Source organism: Arvicola amphibius, chromosome 3 (assembly GCF_903992535.2).
Source record: "Arvicola amphibius chromosome 3, mArvAmp1.2, whole genome shotgun sequence".
In the NCBI taxonomy this organism is placed as follows: Eukaryota; Metazoa; Chordata; class Mammalia; order Rodentia; family Cricetidae; genus Arvicola; species Arvicola amphibius.
Window position 1 is genome coordinate 103,657,968 of NC_052049.1, and position 19,620 is coordinate 103,677,587.

A 19,620-nucleotide genomic window follows, 5' to 3' on the forward strand; every position below is an offset into this window, starting at 1 on the left:
TTGTAAAGACAGTTCCCCTTCAAGCCGTTTTCACTCTGCCTTCTGGACTTCCTCAGTTCCATACTATGTGCTTCACTAATAATCCCCTTGAACCTGTCTTAAATTATATGTAATGAAAATGCTGGGTATGAAGTTTTAAAGACTGATATAAAACAGATAAGTAAGCACTGGCATACGAATAAGGGAAGACGAAAATACGGCTCCTCACTAGAAGACAGAGTTCGGTGGCCAGGTCAGAGAGCATGAATGCTGGGTCTCACAAAGCAGATGTCCGATAATGTTCAACCGTTTTTTTTTACTTTTTCTGCTGGCTTAGCAGAATGTTTTAGCACAGGAATTCAGTAGTTTGTCAACTATGCCATTTTCAGAAAATACTGCTGGGGTTCTTGCAGTGTGGGCTTATTCATTTGTCAAGTGTGTGAAGACCTGCTTCGTGACAGCTGCTCCCCGCGTTGGGCTCACGGTGGTGAGCTAAACAGATGGGGACTTCTCTAGCATGGAGCTGATCAAGTGGTTAAACTGGGCCCACGAGGAAATGGTTCTTAAAGACTCTTTGGTTTTTAGAACAGGTTCGTGTGCAGGTGAGTGGAAGGGATAAGGGCTTCTCATGTACTCTCATCTTTAACCTTACCCGTGACTGAAAATAATCTAGCTCAGGTTCTTCATTTCCCTTGTAGTATGGCAGGGCAGGTAAAGCGAGGCCTGTGCTTTCCCCTTGTGACATCTGTTTAGCTACAGGGTTTCTCTGTGTAGCCTTGACTGTTCTGGAACTTGCTCTGTAGACCAGGCTGGCCTTGAACTCAGAGATCCACCTGCCTCTGCCTCTCGAGTACTGGGATTAAAGTCGTACACCATCACTGCCTGGCTGTCAGCCACAGTTTTTACACATGGGAAGTCATTAAAATGAGAGTCAAGACCATTGTTGAGGAAAGAAAGTTTAAAACCTCCAGGTTTTAGAGCAGTGCGTAGAGAGATGAAGAGGGCAGCAGGGCCTTCCTTGAGCTGAATGTAGGCTTGGGCATGACACATCCCTGCAGGGAAATGTTTGGCCAAGGTAATCATGATGGTGTAGGTGGGCTTCTGGTGTGGCTGGTTCTTTGTGAGTAGCAGAGACCTGGTCTGCCAAGGAAAGCAGTGGTTCTGGCATGAGGACAAAGGTCTGAGAATCTAGAGGGAAGAAGGGAAACCTGATTCATAAAGAGTGATCTGTTAAAAGTACACCAATTTAAGACAGTGAGAAACCAAGTCTTTAGTTGTATCTTAGCATTGAGATAATTGAGATAATTTTATACTAACCTGGAGTAAAATGAGAAACAAAACAAATAGCCAAGAGGTAAAACATTGCTTCTGAAACTCCGTTCTTTGTGGAATTACTTCCCACTGGCTTTTCTGTCCGGTTCGAGTGGAACAGTTATCACAGGTAGCAGTTCTTAATTTAAAAAACGCTAATATTGGTGCCTGGCAGATTTTGACAGTCATACATAGGACACAGGTGGTTTAAACATTTCTCCCTCCCTCCTCCACTATCATTATCTCCTGCAGTGCTGAACCCATGACCATGTCCATGTTAGGAGACTGTCCTAAGACAGCTACAGTATCAACATCCAGGCACCTCCTTTTTAAATTCGATCACCATCAACCGGAAGCCTGGGATGTATGGCTGTTGTGTAAATTCAGCAGGTCATGAGCATAGTTGTTGATGTTAGGATGTGGTTTCTTGGCTGATACCTAGGCTAGGTGTTTGTCCACATAGGAGATGCATGCCAAGAACGTATGATGCCTCAGTGTCAAGTCTGATTCTGCCTGGCCCCAGGTTTAAGTTGCTTTTTATCCTCCAGCAGAAACTGGGACAACTCATTTAGTTTTAACAGCGTGCTGGTTGTTCTGTATCCTGAGGTTGGGAGGCAAGCTCCTAAAAAGCCTCTCTCTATAAAATAGTTGCTTTTTAGATGTTTTATTAGTACTGCTGCTGGTTATTTTAATTAGCAGTATGTTTTATTTGCACCCACAGGCCATTTGAGCAAAGATTGTAATTCAGATAAACAAAACAATATCTGATGTTCTGGAACACCCACACCTGCCATCTGGCCTTCACCCCTGAGCTGCTTGTGTTGGCAGTGCAGGCAGCAGGGAGGAAGGAGGTGATTGTGGTGTGATGAGATGCTTCAAAGGTAGATCCCTGAGAGCGTGGTACCTCAGTGTTTTCCTCTCTGACCTTCATTTCAAAAACTAATGTCATTTGTTTTGACTTCCCTTATTAGCGTGTGTTAGTTGTATTCATTGCATTTATTAATGTGGTTCTAGGTGGTATTTCCATACACACATGTGGCATGCATGGATAAATCCAGCTTGCTTTCTCACACCTGAGTAGTTTTCGAGTGGGTAATGTTCTTTTATTCAGTATTTCCCCCTTTAATGATAAGTCTCCCATCATGAAAAGAGCTTTCTTTCCACTACCTGCACATTTCTGACAGTCTGCAGAATCCTGGGACTGCCTCATGGGTGGGTTGACTGTGAGGTGGTAGGCGCTTTTGCAGAACAAGGGAACCCCTTCGCTTAAGTTCTTGCAGTGAATCCATGAACGTCATGTCTCTTTAAAAAAAAGGCACAAAGCCTATTATTTGTTTCATGAGTGGACACATATACTCGTTCTCTTGTTCGTGGAAGCACTGTGCTTCAGTTTTAGGGCTGAGGCTATGGTAGCTTTGGCTTCTCTCCCTTTTTCCTTTTGTAAATGTGGTGTCTGGCATCTGCCAAGGATGAGGCAAGCTATAACGTGAGAGGTGCATGCAGACTTCTGTGTCTTCTTTTCATTTAAGGAGAGCAGTTGTAAAATGCTTGTTATAGAATTCTAAGGCTGGGAATTTTTTTCTTGTGGAGAGAACTCACGCCACACTAAGTTAGGCAATGTTCCCTCTGAAAGGTCTTTTTTTTTAAAAAAATAAATCATATATGTCTGTAAGTGGTGTATGCATATGGACGTGCATGCTGTGGCATGTATGTGGTTGGTTGTCTCCTCCACCTTTGCTTAGATTCCAGGATTGAACTCAGGCGGCCTGGCCATGTAGCAACTGCCTTTACCAACTGGGGCATGTTACTGGTCCCTGTCTGAACATTCTTTTGTTGCTTTGTTTATAAAATTATTTATTTCATCTCTCTCCTATCTATCTATCTATCTATCTATCTATCTATCTATCTATCTATCTATCTATCTATCTATCTATCTATCTATCTATCATTTATCTATCATCTATCATCTATCTATCTATCTATCATCTATCTATCTATCTATCTATCATCTATCTATCTATCTATCTATCTATCTATCTATCTATCTATCTGTTATTTATCAAGAATGAGAATATGCATGTGCTTTATGTCCACCTCTAGGTCAGGGAACAACCTTTGAGGGTCAGTTCTCTACTTCCACTATGAGGGATCTGGGACCTGGGGATTTGAACTCAAGTTGTCAGGCTTGGTAGCAGGTGCCTTTCCTCTCTGAGCCATTTTGCCAGTCCCTGCCTGAACGTAATTAAGGCAAGGGAATCATATCAGCTTAGATTACTGACCAGTAATTTTGTTTTAAAAATATTTACAAATGAAATTTTGTCTCTTTGGTTGTTGTTTAACACTGGAAATGTTTGAAATTGATTATGAGTGTTAATGTGAGAGATGTAGCATTCTAGGAAACAGGGTCTCTATTACCTTCTACTTTATTGCCCCACCCTTTACCCATCCTTTATTTCTGAGCTCCTTTGACTGCTTGATATGTCTTCAATATATGCTCAGAGCTCACTTGCTGGGAACTTAATTTCCAGGGCAGTAGTGTTGAGAGTGGGCTCTCTAATGGGAGGGCAGATGTGTGAAAGCCCTCTCTTCGTGATGGACTAATGCCACCATAGGTGTGAGCTATCACGAGTTTGGGTTTCAGACAATGATGCAGACTGCATCTGTTGCTCCCCTGCTGTCTTGTTTTCTGTCACAGAATGATACAGCACAAAGACCCCATCAGATACCACACTGATCTCTTCAACTTCTAGACTTCAACACCTTGAGAGCCAAACAGAGCCCTGCTCTTTACCGATTACCCAGTCCTCAGGTATTTTGTCATAGCAGCAAAAACAGCCTTTTTGTTATAAAAGTTAGTGAAAATTATTACTCTTTATGAGTTAAAGCAACTTAATGTTTATTTGTGTGCGTGTATGTGTGCGCGTTATGTGTTCATGCCGGGGCACACATGTCATGGTGTGCATGTGAGGATCAGAGGATGACTTTATGGGTCTGTTCTCTCTTTGGACCTCGCTGTGGGTTCCAGGGTCCATTGGACTTAAGCCGTCATGCTTGTGATGCGACTCCCTTTACCTGCAGAGCCGTCTCTCTCACTCTGTCCCTCTGTGTGGTTTTTAGTCTACACATTGCCACCCCATTCATACCTGTACTTAAAATAATAGGTTGCATCAAGAGATTGAAAAAGTTAGATTATCAATCAAATCTACAGCTTTCTTGCTTTTATAAACAAACAAACAAACAAACAAAAACTTTGTGAGTTAAAAAAAAAAACCTCACTACAAAACAAAACCCCTTGATGTTATACATGAAAGTCAGGAGTGACAAGAGGAGTCAGAGCCCACAAGACTTAACGTATACTGGCATGTGGAAGTATATTCTCCAAATGCAAGGCACGCCTGATCCAGTACTGGATGATAATTTCAGAGTTAGATTTACTCTCATATTGCTGTTACTGCTCTAGAAACTTAGGGTTTGTTTACTATTTACTGACTATAGGATGTTGAAACTTTTTATTTTTTTTGATTGTGTTTGAAATAACTATTAATGAAAATATTGGATCATGATATTGAAGTTGAGACTTTATGAGGTTAAACAGAGGTATAATAATGAGAGTTATTTTGTACTTCATTTCTACATCGATGCTGTAAACAGTAGAGACTTTTTAGAAAAGTTTCGCACCAAGAAGCATCATTGGAGTGTTTGTCTTCCATGCTGGCCCCTGTATCTTGTCTCTGTATGCTTTGGTTACTGTGCTTATTCGCACACAGTGTATTATTACAATGCAATAGCCCTTGGTTGGTTTAGGTTGAGCCTAAAAATGTTGTTCTAGCAAATTATGCCTTGTTTCTTGTAGACAGACTGGTCCTATGCCATTGATGACTTCTCGGCTTTTCTGATTAGATCAGGCTTCATGGTGTAAAGTGCTATGTGTGTAAAGACACTGTGAATTTAATTGGTTGTTTTCCTAGTTCCTTGTTCACCAGCACATTGTAGCCTGATCATTACTTTGTTTTTAACTGCTTGTGGTGATGTAAGGTTTTCTGAAGTGCAGGTTTTCTTGGTATGGACCATTGTGAGCTTTTATTTATATTTAGACTTATCAGTCATGTTGGGCCTGCTATGTGCTGACTAGGTGGTAGTCTGTGATTGACTTGTATGTCAACTTTTGAATGAGCCTGGAGAGCCCTATTGTCAGTGTACAGCTGCTCATCCATGGTAGAATGGCAGGTTTGATGAAGCCGTGTCTGACCACATTCTCATCACTAAACGCAGCAAAGAAATCTAGGGTTCTTCAGTTCTTTTGTATAGTAAGTTTAAAGGTGAATAGATAATCTGAAACTAAAATCAGTATGTTCTAGATTATAGGAAACTTATAATTCAACAGGTAGAGAGGTGTAAAAGTCACCAAGACCGAGCCATCATTAATGGGCACTGATCTGAGTTTATATGCAGCAAAGGTACTCTTCTTAGAATTCTGATGTTTTCCCCTCATTTGCTCTTCCATCAGTGCTTGACTGTATATATTAGTATACACTTCATGGACGTTAGTTTCTCCTTAAGCCCTTCCCCCAGTTATTAAAATGAAATCTAAACCCAGTGAGGGTCGTGTTTTGTAACTGTCCAGGGAAACTGTTGGCTCAGTGCATCGTTTGGTCTCAGTGAAGCTCTGCACTTTTAAACAGCAATATTAATAATATTACCTAACCACTTCTTTTTCAACTCTTTCCATATTCCTTCTTCTCATCCCCCACCAAGGAAAGCTAGCCAAGTGTCTGATGGCATCATTACAACACCAGTCTGTTCTAGTTTAGCTAGTTTTTAGCGAACTTAAAAAAAAACAAAAATCTTCTCTTTGAGCATTTGTTTTGTGGTTACCATAATTCTGTTATTTTTTCCCACGAAGTCACTGCCAACAATAAACCCAAATCCATGGAGTGGTGCATTTGTGGCAAGTGTTGACTCTGTAGTATTGCTCAGTAATTCCTTGAGCTTTGCTGTATTTTATCTTTATAGTAATCTTTCCCAAGATTTTTTTTTGTGTGTTTTTCATGATTTGCATACAGCTATGCTCTTAAATGTTCATAACCCTCCTGAACAATTCCTGGTGGTTGCCAGAATTATCTGGTCTCCATGATTTTTGGTTTCCTTTGTTCAAGAGCAGGAAGAAGTCATCTGTTAGGAAGAGTGGAAAGGAACTCTTGATGTGTCTTTTTTAAAAAGCACACAAATATTGTGAATAGAGCCTAACCCTGCACTCAGAGCTTCTTTTGGTGTCTAATTAGGACCACATTGATGCCTGTTGCAGCTGGCAGCCCTTGGCTGTTGCCTTTTTTTTCTTGTGACCCTTGATCCCTGTGACCTTTTCTAGGGTTAGTCCTAGGCCCTTTCTATTGTGTCAGTCCTGGAGTGGCTCATGTGGAGTTGATTATTTCTTTGCTCACTTGGCCTTTTTGGTGCCACAACTCCCACGTCATTTCCATTTTCTTCCTCCACTCTTGCTGGTCGTCAGTGAAAGGAAACACTTTTGCAGGCAGCAGGATCGGTTGTATGTTTGGCTGGCTCTACTGAAACACAGGGAGGTGGGGGGAAAGGTTGAAAAATCTGTGGGTGCCAGCCTTTCAGAAGAAGAAGGTTGACCTGAATGATGGCAAGGTTATTAATAAGTGTGCACAAATGACACTGTCTGTATTTCACACCGGGAGGGCTTCCTTAGAGAGAGGAGCAGGACTTGGGAGTTCAATAGCTTGCCACTCTCCGGCGAGACCGACAGATTCCTTCTCTCACCTCAGGCTACACAGCAGGCCAGAGGATAAATACGTCCTTGTCAGTTGCACACGGCTGTTTGAGGGATGCTTTAGTTTGTCAGTGCGTCCCCCGAGCCAGAATGGCAGACTGTTAGGTAACATATTTGTTGTGGCTCATAGTGATGTTATGTTCTTTGCTTCTTCTTGCCTCACCCTCTTGCAGTCCCTCCTGTGAAATCACTGAAAGATGAATACCAGCTGTTCTCTCATTTTGGGAGCCCTCGTGCACACAGCAAGGAGACTCATCCATCAAAGCCATTAGTAATTATGAAGGAGTGACAGTTTGGGGGTGTGGGACGTATTTGATTACCTAGCTCATAGCACCTTTGAAAAGTATATTAGAGACTGGAGTGGGGGGATTGAGATTGATTAGTGTCGTTTCAGGACTGATTTTTCCATCAAGCCTGTTCAGTCTCATCCCTGGATAATCGGTTCTGCCTCCCTTTTTAAGTTCTCCCAGCAGCAGCTTTGTTGGGATCCATAGTTTTGAGTGGGGAGTTCCTGCTTCTACAAATGAGGTGCCTTTTTTAGGATCCAGCCTGAGGTACCCTCCTCTGTGGGGCCAGCAGTTCTGTTAGCTGTTGGCCTCCACAAATCCTGTTCTGTGGGGCCATCCTCTCTCTCACTCCCCCCACTTCCGTCGGACTCAGCATCTGTACAAGTACCCGGTTCCCTGCGCACCTTCCAGACAATGCACAAAGGCCTGCTGTTTCTCATGGATTTCCTGTCGGAGAAAGCGCAGACGACCTGGACGGTCACTTGTCTTAGTCAGAAATATAGACAGTCACTTCAGTTCCTTCTTGACAATCAGAGCAGCCAGGAAACAGGAAGTGGATAGACAAATGGGTTCCCGTGATGTCTGAGCAGTGCGTTCTCTCCCAGACCTGAGCTCTGTGGACTGCATCCTATCAGTTCTGCCGTTTGCATCACTTAAATATGTCAGGCCTTGGGGATTTCAAATCTTTAATTTCTGACAGTTTCTCTAGTGCGAGTTTCTTTCTTGCACAGCAGCCTCTTACTCGTCTTCAGCCTTCCTCCACATTCCAGTGCCAATGGCTTTGCAGAGGTGCAGGTCTGAGCTTGCCCTCTCCTGTAGAAAATAGTCATTCTCTCAGGATAAAAGCCGAATACCTTAATGTGATATATATATATATTATTGTACTCCAGCCCATGTACTTCCTTACTCTGTATGTAGATTCTACAGATTCTATACACACTGCCCGTTCTTTCTAGAATCTGTCCCTTCCATTCCTTCTCTCTCCCTTACCATTTTCTCCCTTGCATTCTCTGATTTATTAACTTGATTTCATTTATGTATCTTTTCTTTCTGTGAAGAGACAGAGTCTCCTTACATATATGTAGCCTAGGCTGGCTTTGAACTTGCAGTAATTCTCCTGCTTCCTCTGAGAAAACTTAGCCCCCAGGTCTAGGCGAAATAAGTCCTTCCTGTGACTTGTACATATTGATTCCGTTGCTCATCCATCTCTTCCACACGCAACTGCTTTACTCTCTGAAAACTCAGTCACTAAGTGAAAGTGATCTTCATTGATTGTGGTGGGAACGTTAGGTTAGGCTCCAGTCAATACGAGCCAGCTTTTGTACATAAGAAAAAATACCTGTTGAGCAATGAAAACAGATTTCTAGAGGCGATAGACAATAGGAACTAAGAAGAGGTTCTTTGAAAGTTTTTCTTTCTTTCTTTTTTTGTAATGACTCTTAGTTGTCTTGTTTTCAAAGTGCACTTAAAGTTCCGGCAGGGAAAAAAAAAGGCTCTACAGCAAAATAAAGATGAAATATGAATGTTTCCTCACCCTTGGAAATGGGGCCATGGCTTTAGACAGATTAGGAGAACATCCTTACCACCTTCCTACTTGGCATCTGTCCACAGAGTCCCCTGTTTGGGGAACCATCTAATCAACATGCAATTCAATTTTTTTAGTATGACGCTTCTGACTAAATGAATCGTAACTGGTGATTGTATCTTTAGAACCAAGACACAACTTTCTGAAGGTTTTTCTTTAGCCTCTGAAAAGTTATACTGCATAGAAAGAAGTCATCCACCAAGTGTAAAGTTGTTGAATAGCTGCTCTGACAGAAAGTGGCTCTCTGGACAGGGCTGTTATAGAAGTCAGCGCTGTAATTGCTTCTGCACCATCGTCCCCCATCTGACCACCCCAAGCCCACAGGGAAGACACCATACTGTCCTCAGTAGCCTAGCACCTGGCAACAGTAAGCATGCATCCAGGACCTGCTGAGTGAAAAGTACATCCCTGTGCTGCGTGCACAAGCATTTTTTCCTGGGCTTGTGTCCATGTTCGTTTTCCTTAGTTGAGCTGTGATTTGCTTCAGTTCAGGGCTTACTCCTTCCTCATCTTTGTGCTTCTCAGAGTGTCTCACCCAAAGTCCTGTGTGCTGACTACAGTTCAGAGGATGCTGCTGCAAGAGAGGGAAGGATTCACAGGAAACGATGTTAGCTTCTTCACTAAACTATTTAAGTATTTTGAATGAGAAAAGACTTGACAGGAGACTCAAAGTTGTATATGATTAATATTCTGGTAGTTTAAATGTGCTCTTTTTGTTTTTCAAATGTCTTCTGTTTGACTTCCATGATTGTAACAGTACTAGATTAATCTTACATCACATAACTAAGTTTTTTTCTCTAAGCATATCCTAGGTTTTAGTTACTGCAGAAAAATATTTTTTTCCCAACAGTTGCTAAATGGCACATTTTGAAATTGATTGAAAATGGGAATCAGTTTTCTTTTTTAAAGATTACATTTCATGAAGAAGAGGATCCCTTTAAAATGCAAACTAGCTTAAAACTTTCCCTATTTTGAAGAACTACACTGATCCCAAAGCCAAGTTTTTGTTCACAATTAGAGGACGAGAGGAAGGGAGGGCTGGGGAAGGGTGTAATTCAGAAAGAGAGCCTTGAACAGCCTTGGGGGAGATGGAGGCTGCTGGGGAGGGTTGTAATTCAGAAAGAGAGCCTTGATCAGCCTTAGGAAAGCAAAAAAGATGCTTCAAAAACAAAGAAATCAAACCTAAAAACTCAGGAAGGGCTTTCCCCAAAGGACTGTTCTGGCAGCGTGTTGAAGAGGGGTTATAAAAGCAGTAAGTTCACAACCCAAACAATGAGTTAAGCAAACGTTAGGGAAGTGTTTCCTTTCCGAGCTAAGAAGAGGCATACCTCTAGCCTCCTGCTGCCAGCAGAACCTCTGCTGAGCCAAGTGTGGCGCACACAGTTACCTGTGCAGGGAAGGGAGAGGCTTCGGTCTTGGTTACTTAGGAACTAACGGCTCTTCTCTGACCTCGAGACTCAAGGAGCAGGACTCTGCCAGATGGCAGTATGGAGGAAAGAGTCAACCTGATTTGTAGACAGATGGGCCTGTTTCTTGTAGCTGCTTTCCCTTCTTTCTGGCACTCGTCTGTGGGAGCATCTGCACCACCAGAGCCTTTCCTGGGAGCACAGTGGCTGGGAAGTGTCTCTTCAGGATTGCAGTGGAAGCATGTGATTACACTGGAAAGAACTCAGTAGAAGGGCTTTCTCATGGTCCTTCAGTTCCTTCTGAGACCAGTGAGTTAGAGGAGCCTTGGCGGGTGTGCATGTATCTCTGCATGCGTGCGTGCGTGCATGTGTGCGTGCGTGTGTGTGTGTGTGTGTCGGCTGCCTAATTAATTGAGCCTTGTTTAGTTTACTACCTCCCTAAGTTAGGAAAATACGTGTCTGTGTACTTCTCTTGTATATGCATATATGGTGGATGGACTTAAAAAAACACTGAGAGGGAGGATACACACACACATACATGTATACGTACAAATGTGTCTCTATATAGGTATGTATAGCTATAAAATTTTATTTTTATTTTATGTTCATTGGTGTTTTGCCTGCGTGTATGTCTGTATGAGTGTGTCAAAAACCCTGGGACAGTTATAGATAGGTGTGAGCTGCCATGTGGGTGCTGAGGATTGAACCTATGTCCTCTGGAAGAGCAACAGTGCTCTTGACCACTGAGCCATCTCTCCAGTCTAAGAATATATTCTTGAACAGAAGCTTAACATTTTAAATGCCAGCAGTTAATTTTTACTTATAAATTTATTTTTAGAGGAATACATGTTATAAATTAAAACCACACAGTAACTACAGTGACTCCTTATCCTCCTTTTTTTATGGATTTAGGGTAAAAATAAAATTTTTATACCATGATATTTTTGTCATTGGAAGGTCAAAGGTAAACAGTGTGACTAATGTGGCTGGAATGTCATATACTTTAATGAGTAGAGCAGTTATGTTTTATATTTACATTTGGTTTACATAGTACACCTTAAACTGAGGGAGGAGTCACCTTCCTGTGCTGATGGTGGCTTTTGGAAATGGTGCTGTACTCTGTGGCTTCTTAGAAAACGCCTTGATGATATGCATGTAAAAATCTTTAAAATGTTTCTATCCTGGATGTAGGAATTCTGCTTCCAAGAATATAACCTCAGGACACATAATTAAAAGAGTATCTAAACATTTTATGGATGATACTCATTCATACGCATGAAATGTATGTGCACATGTACTCATGGGATATATACGTGTGTATATACATGTACAGTCTATATTAAAAATAACTATCCAAAAAGGGTAATTTAGTTAGATTATACATGTGTGTGTGCGCACACACATGTGTAGTGATGAGGTTGTGAGAATCCATTGCTGCAGAGTACAAGTCACCGGACCCATAGATGACATCACCACCACAGTCCTCTACCACTGAGCTGTGTGTACACAGAAGTCAAGCCCACCGATGTTTAGTAAGTGCCTCTTACGGATATAGCGTCTTTCTAACTTCCAAGATCAACTGAGATCTTGTCTGTAATCCCAGCGCCAAGGAGGTAGATACAGAGGATCACTGCAAGTTTGAGACTAGCCTGGGTTACGTAGTTAGAGCTAGCCCTGAGTGCACAGTGAGAGCCCTTCTGAAGTGTAAAAGAGCAGCCCATAGGCTCTATCAGGGAGACTTCTGTGTGGTCGTGTTTAGGTAGAAATAATGAGCTGTGAAACTTCAAAGAGCAGCTGGAAATTAGGTCATGAGTGGGGGTTAAAGTTCATTGTAAAATCCACGTTGCTGCCTTTAAATAAATAAATAGTCGGAGAAAGATTTGACAAAAGTAAGAAGCCATCCTCCGTGTCCACATTTTCACAAAGTGTCTCCTGTTACCAAGTCTTATGAATGTTTACTTTGCTTTCATACTGCTGCTGTGTCTGTCCTTAGCCTTAAACTAGGAGAATTCAAATAAAACCAAAGGTTTCCACACAACTGACCCTTTTGCCAATGAGTGTGCTAGGGATCTAGACAAGCTTAGGTTTGTAAGCTTCTAGACTCTAGAGTAGGAGAAACAGAGAGGAGTGCACGTAGACACCGACTCCAGAAGCCTCAGCGCTTTGATTTATATTCCTAATGGGTTGTTAATACAGCTGGTCATTATGTCTTGTGCTCCAGAGTTGTAGACTCTGTTTACAATCCTGGCCAAGCAGGGACGTAGGGCAGGATCTGCAGTGATTACTGATAACCTTGCCTAGCATAATACCTAGCATGGTGCGCGTGTGGGAAGAGGTCTGTAGATTTATGCCGGTTTTAAAATTAGATGCATGAGTGACTAAATGAAGGAACAAATGGTGTAGCTAGCATTGTACTAAGCTCAGAAGTCAGTTTTTATCAACTGATTGCACATATGGGAATTTCATTATCTTAAAGTAGTACTTTCATTTTAAAGGACATTATAGAGTTGTTTCTAGAAAGTAGAATTTTATATTATTGAATATGCTTGTTTTTAAGGAGGATACAGAATGTTACATGGAAAAGTGAGAGCAAAGTAGGAACTTAGCAATATCTGGAGGATGCACAGACATTTTAAAACTTATCTTGCTCATTGTCCACTCCTCCCATTAGAATGTAAAGCTTAAATTTATGTCTGTATTATTTATTTTTATTTTTGTAATGGAAACTGCTCCATGTCTAGCCCTTAGGATGATATCTGCTGCATAATAATCAAAAATATTTGTTGCATAAATAAATGATAATACATACATACATACACACATATGCATACATACATATATATTGTCTCCAAAAAGAACTCATTATTTTTTCCTCCACTCATCATATGCATGGTGATTTGTCTCCATGTCCTTGCCAGTCCTGAGATTTATGGATTTCTTAAACGTCTTCTAAGTGTACTGTACTGTCTCCAGCCGAAAGGAAAGAGAAGGAAAAGAAAGGAAAAGAAAAGGAAAAGAAAGGGAAAAGAAAAACAATACAAGCCAGAAGCAACCCTTCCCTCGGGTGGCGTCTGTCAGACCTGTTCATTTGTCTGCCACTATTTTCTTCCTGTTTTTCTTCTGCATGGCAAAACTTGGGGAGTCTTTCTCCTCTTTCCCCATTGTTGCCTGCTCCCTTATGGTTCCCGCTAAGTTAGCCTTTCTCTGCCGACCCACTCTTATCAGCATTATGAGCCGTCTGCCATGCACCTTTCGGATGGCAGCTGGACTTGCTCTGCTTTTCACCTGGTTTGAGACAGCGATGACTGGAAAGAGCTTTCTCCTAGATTCCATCCCCTTCGTTGCTTAGCGCTCCCACTGCTCTAAAGGTCCTTGGTGGACATGTCTTGTGCTCTAAGCATATGTTTCATAGAAAAGTCTGAGCTCGTGCCTGACTTTCTTACATCTGAAATCTACATTCTCAGCTCTAACTTCTCCCTATGACTCCAGACTCATTTAAGCAACTCTGGACCTCCTGGGAGCAGCTGGATATCCAGTAGACTCCCCCCTTCCTCACTTTGTATCCCCCCTCTGGATTTTTCTTCTTTAGTAAACAGGCATTCTTTCCTCTTCTACACCCCAACCCAAGTGTTATCCTGGACATATCTGCACCACACTCATACTTCATCTCCATGCCTGTGCTTTCTTTGGCCGTGCTCAGACTGTCCTGAATCCGCTTGTCATTGTCACAGTTCACAACTCACCATGCCCTCATCGGTCTCCCAAGGATTCAGTGTCTCCTGATGGCTCTTCATCTTCCATCTTGACCCACTCCAGTGTGTTATCCATCAGTTCTGAGTCATCCCTAGTAAAAAGTATCCTAGTCCCTTGGAAGAAAAAACAGAGCTTCTAACCCTAGTTTAGTGTCTAGATGTGTGTGTGGGTCGAGAAGACATGGATCATGAAGAGTCTAAGATAAAGGGTTCAGTGGTTCTTGTGGTTAGATTGTCTTCCTTCATGTTTTCCAGTGAGCTGAGGCCTGGGCTTTCTCTGGAAGTCATCCCTGCATACTTCTGTAATTGGGCGCTATGCATCCAGACCTCGAACCCTTATGGACACTGTTGTATGTTCTTGTGATTCTGTGTTCTTCTGTGAGTTCAGGTAAGAGGAGAATGATGGAGCTTTGGGTGAAGTCTTTCTTCTGCTCAATCTTTTGGCTTTATACTTATGTGATGGTGGATATATATGTATAGTAATTTGTAATCATTGTGTAGCATTTATTACGTATTAAAAGTACTGTAGGGGCCTGGCATAGCGGCACACTTTTAATCCCAGCACTTGAAAGGCAGAGGTAGGAGGATCTCTGTGAGTTTGAGATTAAGATGGGCTTATGATTTTATAATAAGCATTAAGAACTACCTATCACATATAGAGATAAGAGACTGCCTTAGTTATAGACTCAGATGAAATGTATTAATGTACTTTCTTGTTCTGCTTTCTCCCCCTTTCTCCTTCTTTCTTTTGCACATGGGAATGTTCCCTTGCAGACTTGGCACCTTATTTTATTTCTGAACCACTCTCTGCGGTCCAGAAGCTTGGTAAACCCGTGGTCCTACATTGTTCTGCTAAACCAGTTACTGCCCGCATCTCATGGTTGCACAATGGGAAACAATTGGACAGAAACACAGAACAGATTAAGATTCATCGGGGGACTTTGACAATTCTGTCTCTTAACCCTTCCCTTTCTGGTTGCTATCGATGCATTGCCAACAACAGCATTGGTGCTATTGTGAGTGGCCCTGCAACAGTGTCCACTGCAGGTGAGTTTAGAGTGAACCTTGTTACCTGTTGTTTGTCTTGAAATCTATGGGTTTTCTATTCGTTCTTGCAATTTCTGTAGTGGGAAAACCTTGGGCACCGATGCCATACATGTAGGGGTCTGAGAGTTCTTATCCTAACCTCCTCTTGATTTTGAATAGTTGGGGAAAGATGCTGGAACCTCTGTACCCCAGCCTTGTTACTTAATCTGTATTAATAGTGTGGAAGTGATTTTTGTTTTAAAAATTAGCACAGGGCAGTTTTCTATTGTGAATTACGGGCAGTATCCTTGTGAATCTATTTTAAAGTCCTTAATATCAGTACAGGCCAAAAAAAAAAAAAAAAAGTCGACGTTTGACACTCATTTATTTCATACAGTCCTTTATCTTTCTTTCACATCTAATTGTTTTATTTCCCTTGCTTACCAGGGGATTTTAATTTATGTAATTGAAGCCAGGCTAAAGAAGCTGGGTGGGGGAGGGGAGACACTGACTGTAGAGAAAGGAATGTGGGGAATTGAACTTCTGGAAAATCTGGAACGTGTGGTTTTCCCTAGTAAGTTTGAGCCATCTGCCTTTCGAGTGGCGATGGCTTCCAGTAATGGAAAACGGCTTTGTGAGGGCACCCCTATTTACAGAACAAATCTGGATTCCCCTGGAGTAGAGAGTTTGTCATAACTGAGAAGAGTAAATGTTTTTGTAGAGCTGTGACCCATGCGCAGTTCCAAGACACACACTGGAGGGTTGATTTCCTGGAGGCCGGCAGCTGGCGTCCTTGGGCGGTGGGGATAATAAAGGGCCCGCTCAGTCCACAGGGAACTGTCTAAACTGAAAGGAATCAATACTGAGCCGATGCATCCAGGCTCTGTGGGCTTCTGTGTTTTATAATGCCCTGGGTTCATTCCCAGAAGCCGCTTTATTGCAGGGAAAGTGAGTTTTGATGAAGACCCCTCTGGACAGGGAAGAATTCATCTTGACAGAGTCTGAGTAATTGTGCTCTGCAGTTCTCCTTGGTGTTTTGGGTCAGTTTGTTTTCCTTACAGTTCCCTGAAGGAAAAACCTGTGTACCCTGACTTAGCTGCCGTCCCTCAACCACTCACCTCTGCTGCAGCACTTTTCTCAGAGGAGAAACTCTCATTGCTGCGTGTGGTGGTGCACACCACCTGTAATCCTAGCAGCTGGGAGACTGAGGCAGGAGGATCACAAGTTCAAGGCTAGCGTAAGCTGCATAGTGTTGTATAATGAGACCTGCCAAAAAGTAGATTTTTTTGGTTAAAAGCATGGTGGTGCATGCTTTTAGTCCCAGAACTCAGGAGGCAGAGGCATGCAGATATCTGGGATTAATCCCAGCACAGACAGATTCTGTGAGTTTGAGGCCAGCCTGATCTACAAAAGCAGTTCCAGGACAGAGCTACACAGAAACCCTGTCTTGAAAAACAAACAACAACAACAACAACAACAACAACAACAAAAGATCCTTCTATTCTTGCTATTTTGGGAACTGGTATCAGCTGCCGCAAAAGGCCATTCTCTAAGTTTTAAGTTTCCTTTAAATTATTTTTGCATTCCTTTTTTTTCTTGTTTATTTCAGCTCTTGGTGACTTCGATTCCTCAACAATGCATGTTATTACTGCAGAAGAGAAAAACACGGGTTTCATTGGCTGTAGGGTACCAGAGAGCAACCCCAAAGCCGAGGTGCGCTATAAGATCAGGGGAAAGTGGCTGAAGTATTCCACAGGTGAGTCCTGTTTGGGATGTGCTCTCAGAGGCCAGGGCATGTGGTTACATTAGAAAACTGACCCCAAAGGCTCGCTCCTCAACCACTTAGGGCCATTTTTAAACCCTACTTCTTAGAGGAGATGGCCCACATGGATGTGTATAAACAAGATGCTCTGTCACCTTCTTCCCCTTTCTTTGGTAGAACTTACCACACCTGGTGTATACTGGGTATGCTTTGTTTGTTAGTCTCACCCCTTTATCTGCCACCTCGTACTGCCTATTGGAATGTCAAATGCATCAATGCAGGGATTTTGCTTTCCTCATTGCCATGGCATAGCCTGGCACAGAATAGCTACTCCGTGTGCATTTATTGAGAAGCACGATGAGTAGCTGGTGACTGAACACTGTGGTGGTCATAGGTCCAGATGTGTTTACTGTGTCTCTGTCCAAATGAAGTTCTGGTGTTTCAGATTCTGTCTGCTGAAGGTTTTGCTGTATGAGCACGGTTAGGCGTGACTTTCCTTTTTTGGGTAATAATGTTTCTTTGGCTGCCAGTCTTCTGTGTGAATCTCAGCAGTCTCTGCTAATTCCAGGTGCGTGCCAGGGGTCTGCAGAGCCTGGACTCTGTAGGTGAGGATGACCTTGGCCTTCTGGTCCTCCTTCCTCCACCTCCCTCGTGCTGGAATTATAGACATGTGCCACTGTGCCTGATTTTATATGATGGGCGCTGGGGTTGAGCCCAGCTTTGTGCCAGGCAAGGATTCTACAAACTGAGCTGCATCTGTAGCCCCTGACTGCATCCCTCTACCTTCCCCAGGGAACTACATAATCCTCCCCTCGGGAAATCTTCAGATTTTGAATGTGTCCTCGAAGGATAAGGGATCGTACAAATGTGCTGCTTATAATCCTGTCACCAGCGAATTGAAAGTCGAACCCATTGGCCGGAAGCTCCTTGTGAGTCGTAAGTATCTGGAAGAATGATGGTGGCTAGGGAAGGAAGAGTCCTCACAAGTGTGGCTCAGGAAGCCTTGGAAGAGGAGAGCTCAGCATGTTTTTCAACACTGGTTTTATTATTATTATTATTATTATTATTATTATTATTATTGCATGGGTGTTTTCCCTCATGTATGCCTGTGCACCATGTGCACACCTGGTCTTCAAGAGGCCACAAGAGGGCATCAAATCCTCTGGAAATAAAGTTATAGATGGTTGTAAACCTTAATGTGAGTGCTAGGAATAGAACCTGAGACCTTTGGAAAAGCAGCCAGTGCCCTTAACAGGACTGTACTTGCTTTTATTTTTAAAGATTATTTATTTTATGCATATGAGAGTTTTGCCTACATAAATATGTATATGCACCGCATGTGTGCCTGATGCCCAAGGGGTATATCAGATTCCCTGGCACTAGATTTATGGATGGTTGTGAGCCACCATGTGTGTGCTGAGAACTGAACCTGGGTCCTCTGCAAAAGTAACAAGTACTCTTAGCTACTGAGCCATCTCTCTAGCCCCCATGTACTTGCTTGAAATGGAAGCAGCTTCCCGGGGTGTTCACAGATCAGCTAAGGGAGAAGGTGGATTTCTAATAGTAATTTCTAATACCGTTTTGTGTTCCCTTCCTTTTCCAGGCCCTTCCTCAGCAGATGGTTTTCACATTCTTCACCCTGCTCTTTCTCAGGCATTATCTGTCCTCCCTCACAGCCCTGTTACCTTGGAGTGTGTGGTGAGTGGGGTCCCGGCCTCACAAGTATATTGGCTGAAGGATGGGCAGGATGCTGTGTCAGGAAGCAACTGGAGGAGGCTTTACTCTCATCTTGCCACGGCTAGCATTGACCCAGCAGACTCTGGAAACTATTCGTGTGTGGTGGGCAACAAGTCCGGAGATGTAAAACATGTCACTTACATGGTCAATGTTCTGGGTAAGGTCTTACTTATTCAATATAGAGATTTCAAGTCACATAATTTTCCTGGTCTAATAGATGTTTGAAGGATATTTGTGAGCTAAAAATGAGACACAGCGTATTAAGAAATATCTACACTGGTAGCTGGAACATGGGGAGAGCTTGGTGTGCATACGTGTGTGTGTGTGTGTGTGTGTGTGTGTGTGTGTGCACGTATGTGTTTGTGCATGGGTGTATGCACATGTGTGCATGTGGTTCTTCAGTGGCAGCTAAGATACCTAAGATGACTAGAGGTATCACTTCACAAAGAAATCCAGCTGTTTACTTCTTACCTTTTTGTTATGTTTGGCTGATAAAATCTTCGCCCCATTTCTGTAGATAGTCTTTATTTTAGAACCATTTCTGTCAGCAGCTGATATCATTATCCTGTAGCAGTGGAAAATGTTTCCTTCATCAAAACAGAGTCTTCTGAAAACTAGAAAGAAATGAATAGGAAATGGTCTTGTTAAATATGACTTTTGTAATTTTTTTTTACATTTGATTTATATTCATAGCCTGATGTAGGTTAGTGATACTGGGATTAATGTAAATATGGCAAGTGAGCTTTAAAAATTGGTGCTGGGGCTGGGTGTACAGTTCAGTGTTAGAGTAGCCTAACACATGCATGACTTTGGCTTTGATTGCCAGTGCCAGAAAAACCGACCAAACAACCAAACAGAAAATCCCCCCAAAACTCTAAACCCAGTGGTAATCGGAACTGGATTAATACGATCACTGCTTATTTGGGGCAGATACTGAAAGTGTTGGTGAAAGATGTACTTCCAAGACTAAGAAGTGACTTT

General features: G+C 42.4%; 1 protein-coding gene across 2 annotated transcripts in view; it reads left to right on the forward strand.

Moving 5' to 3' along the window:
• Cdon (cell adhesion associated, oncogene regulated) overlaps nt 1–19,620 on the forward strand; it is an 88,215-nt gene that overhangs the window by 15,598 nt on the left and 52,997 nt on the right. For both annotated transcript variants that reach the window (XM_038323213.2, XM_038323212.2), the window contains exons 2-6: nt 14,370–14,502; nt 14,889–15,161; nt 16,750–16,896; nt 17,695–17,838; nt 18,506–18,796. In XM_038323213.2, coding sequence (XP_038179141.1) covers nt 14,430–14,502; nt 14,889–15,161; nt 16,750–16,896; nt 17,695–17,838; nt 18,506–18,796 — 928 coding nt within the window. In that variant the 5' untranslated portion in view covers nt 14,370–14,429. The remainder of the gene's footprint in view (nt 1–14,369; nt 14,503–14,888; nt 15,162–16,749; nt 16,897–17,694; nt 17,839–18,505; nt 18,797–19,620) is intronic.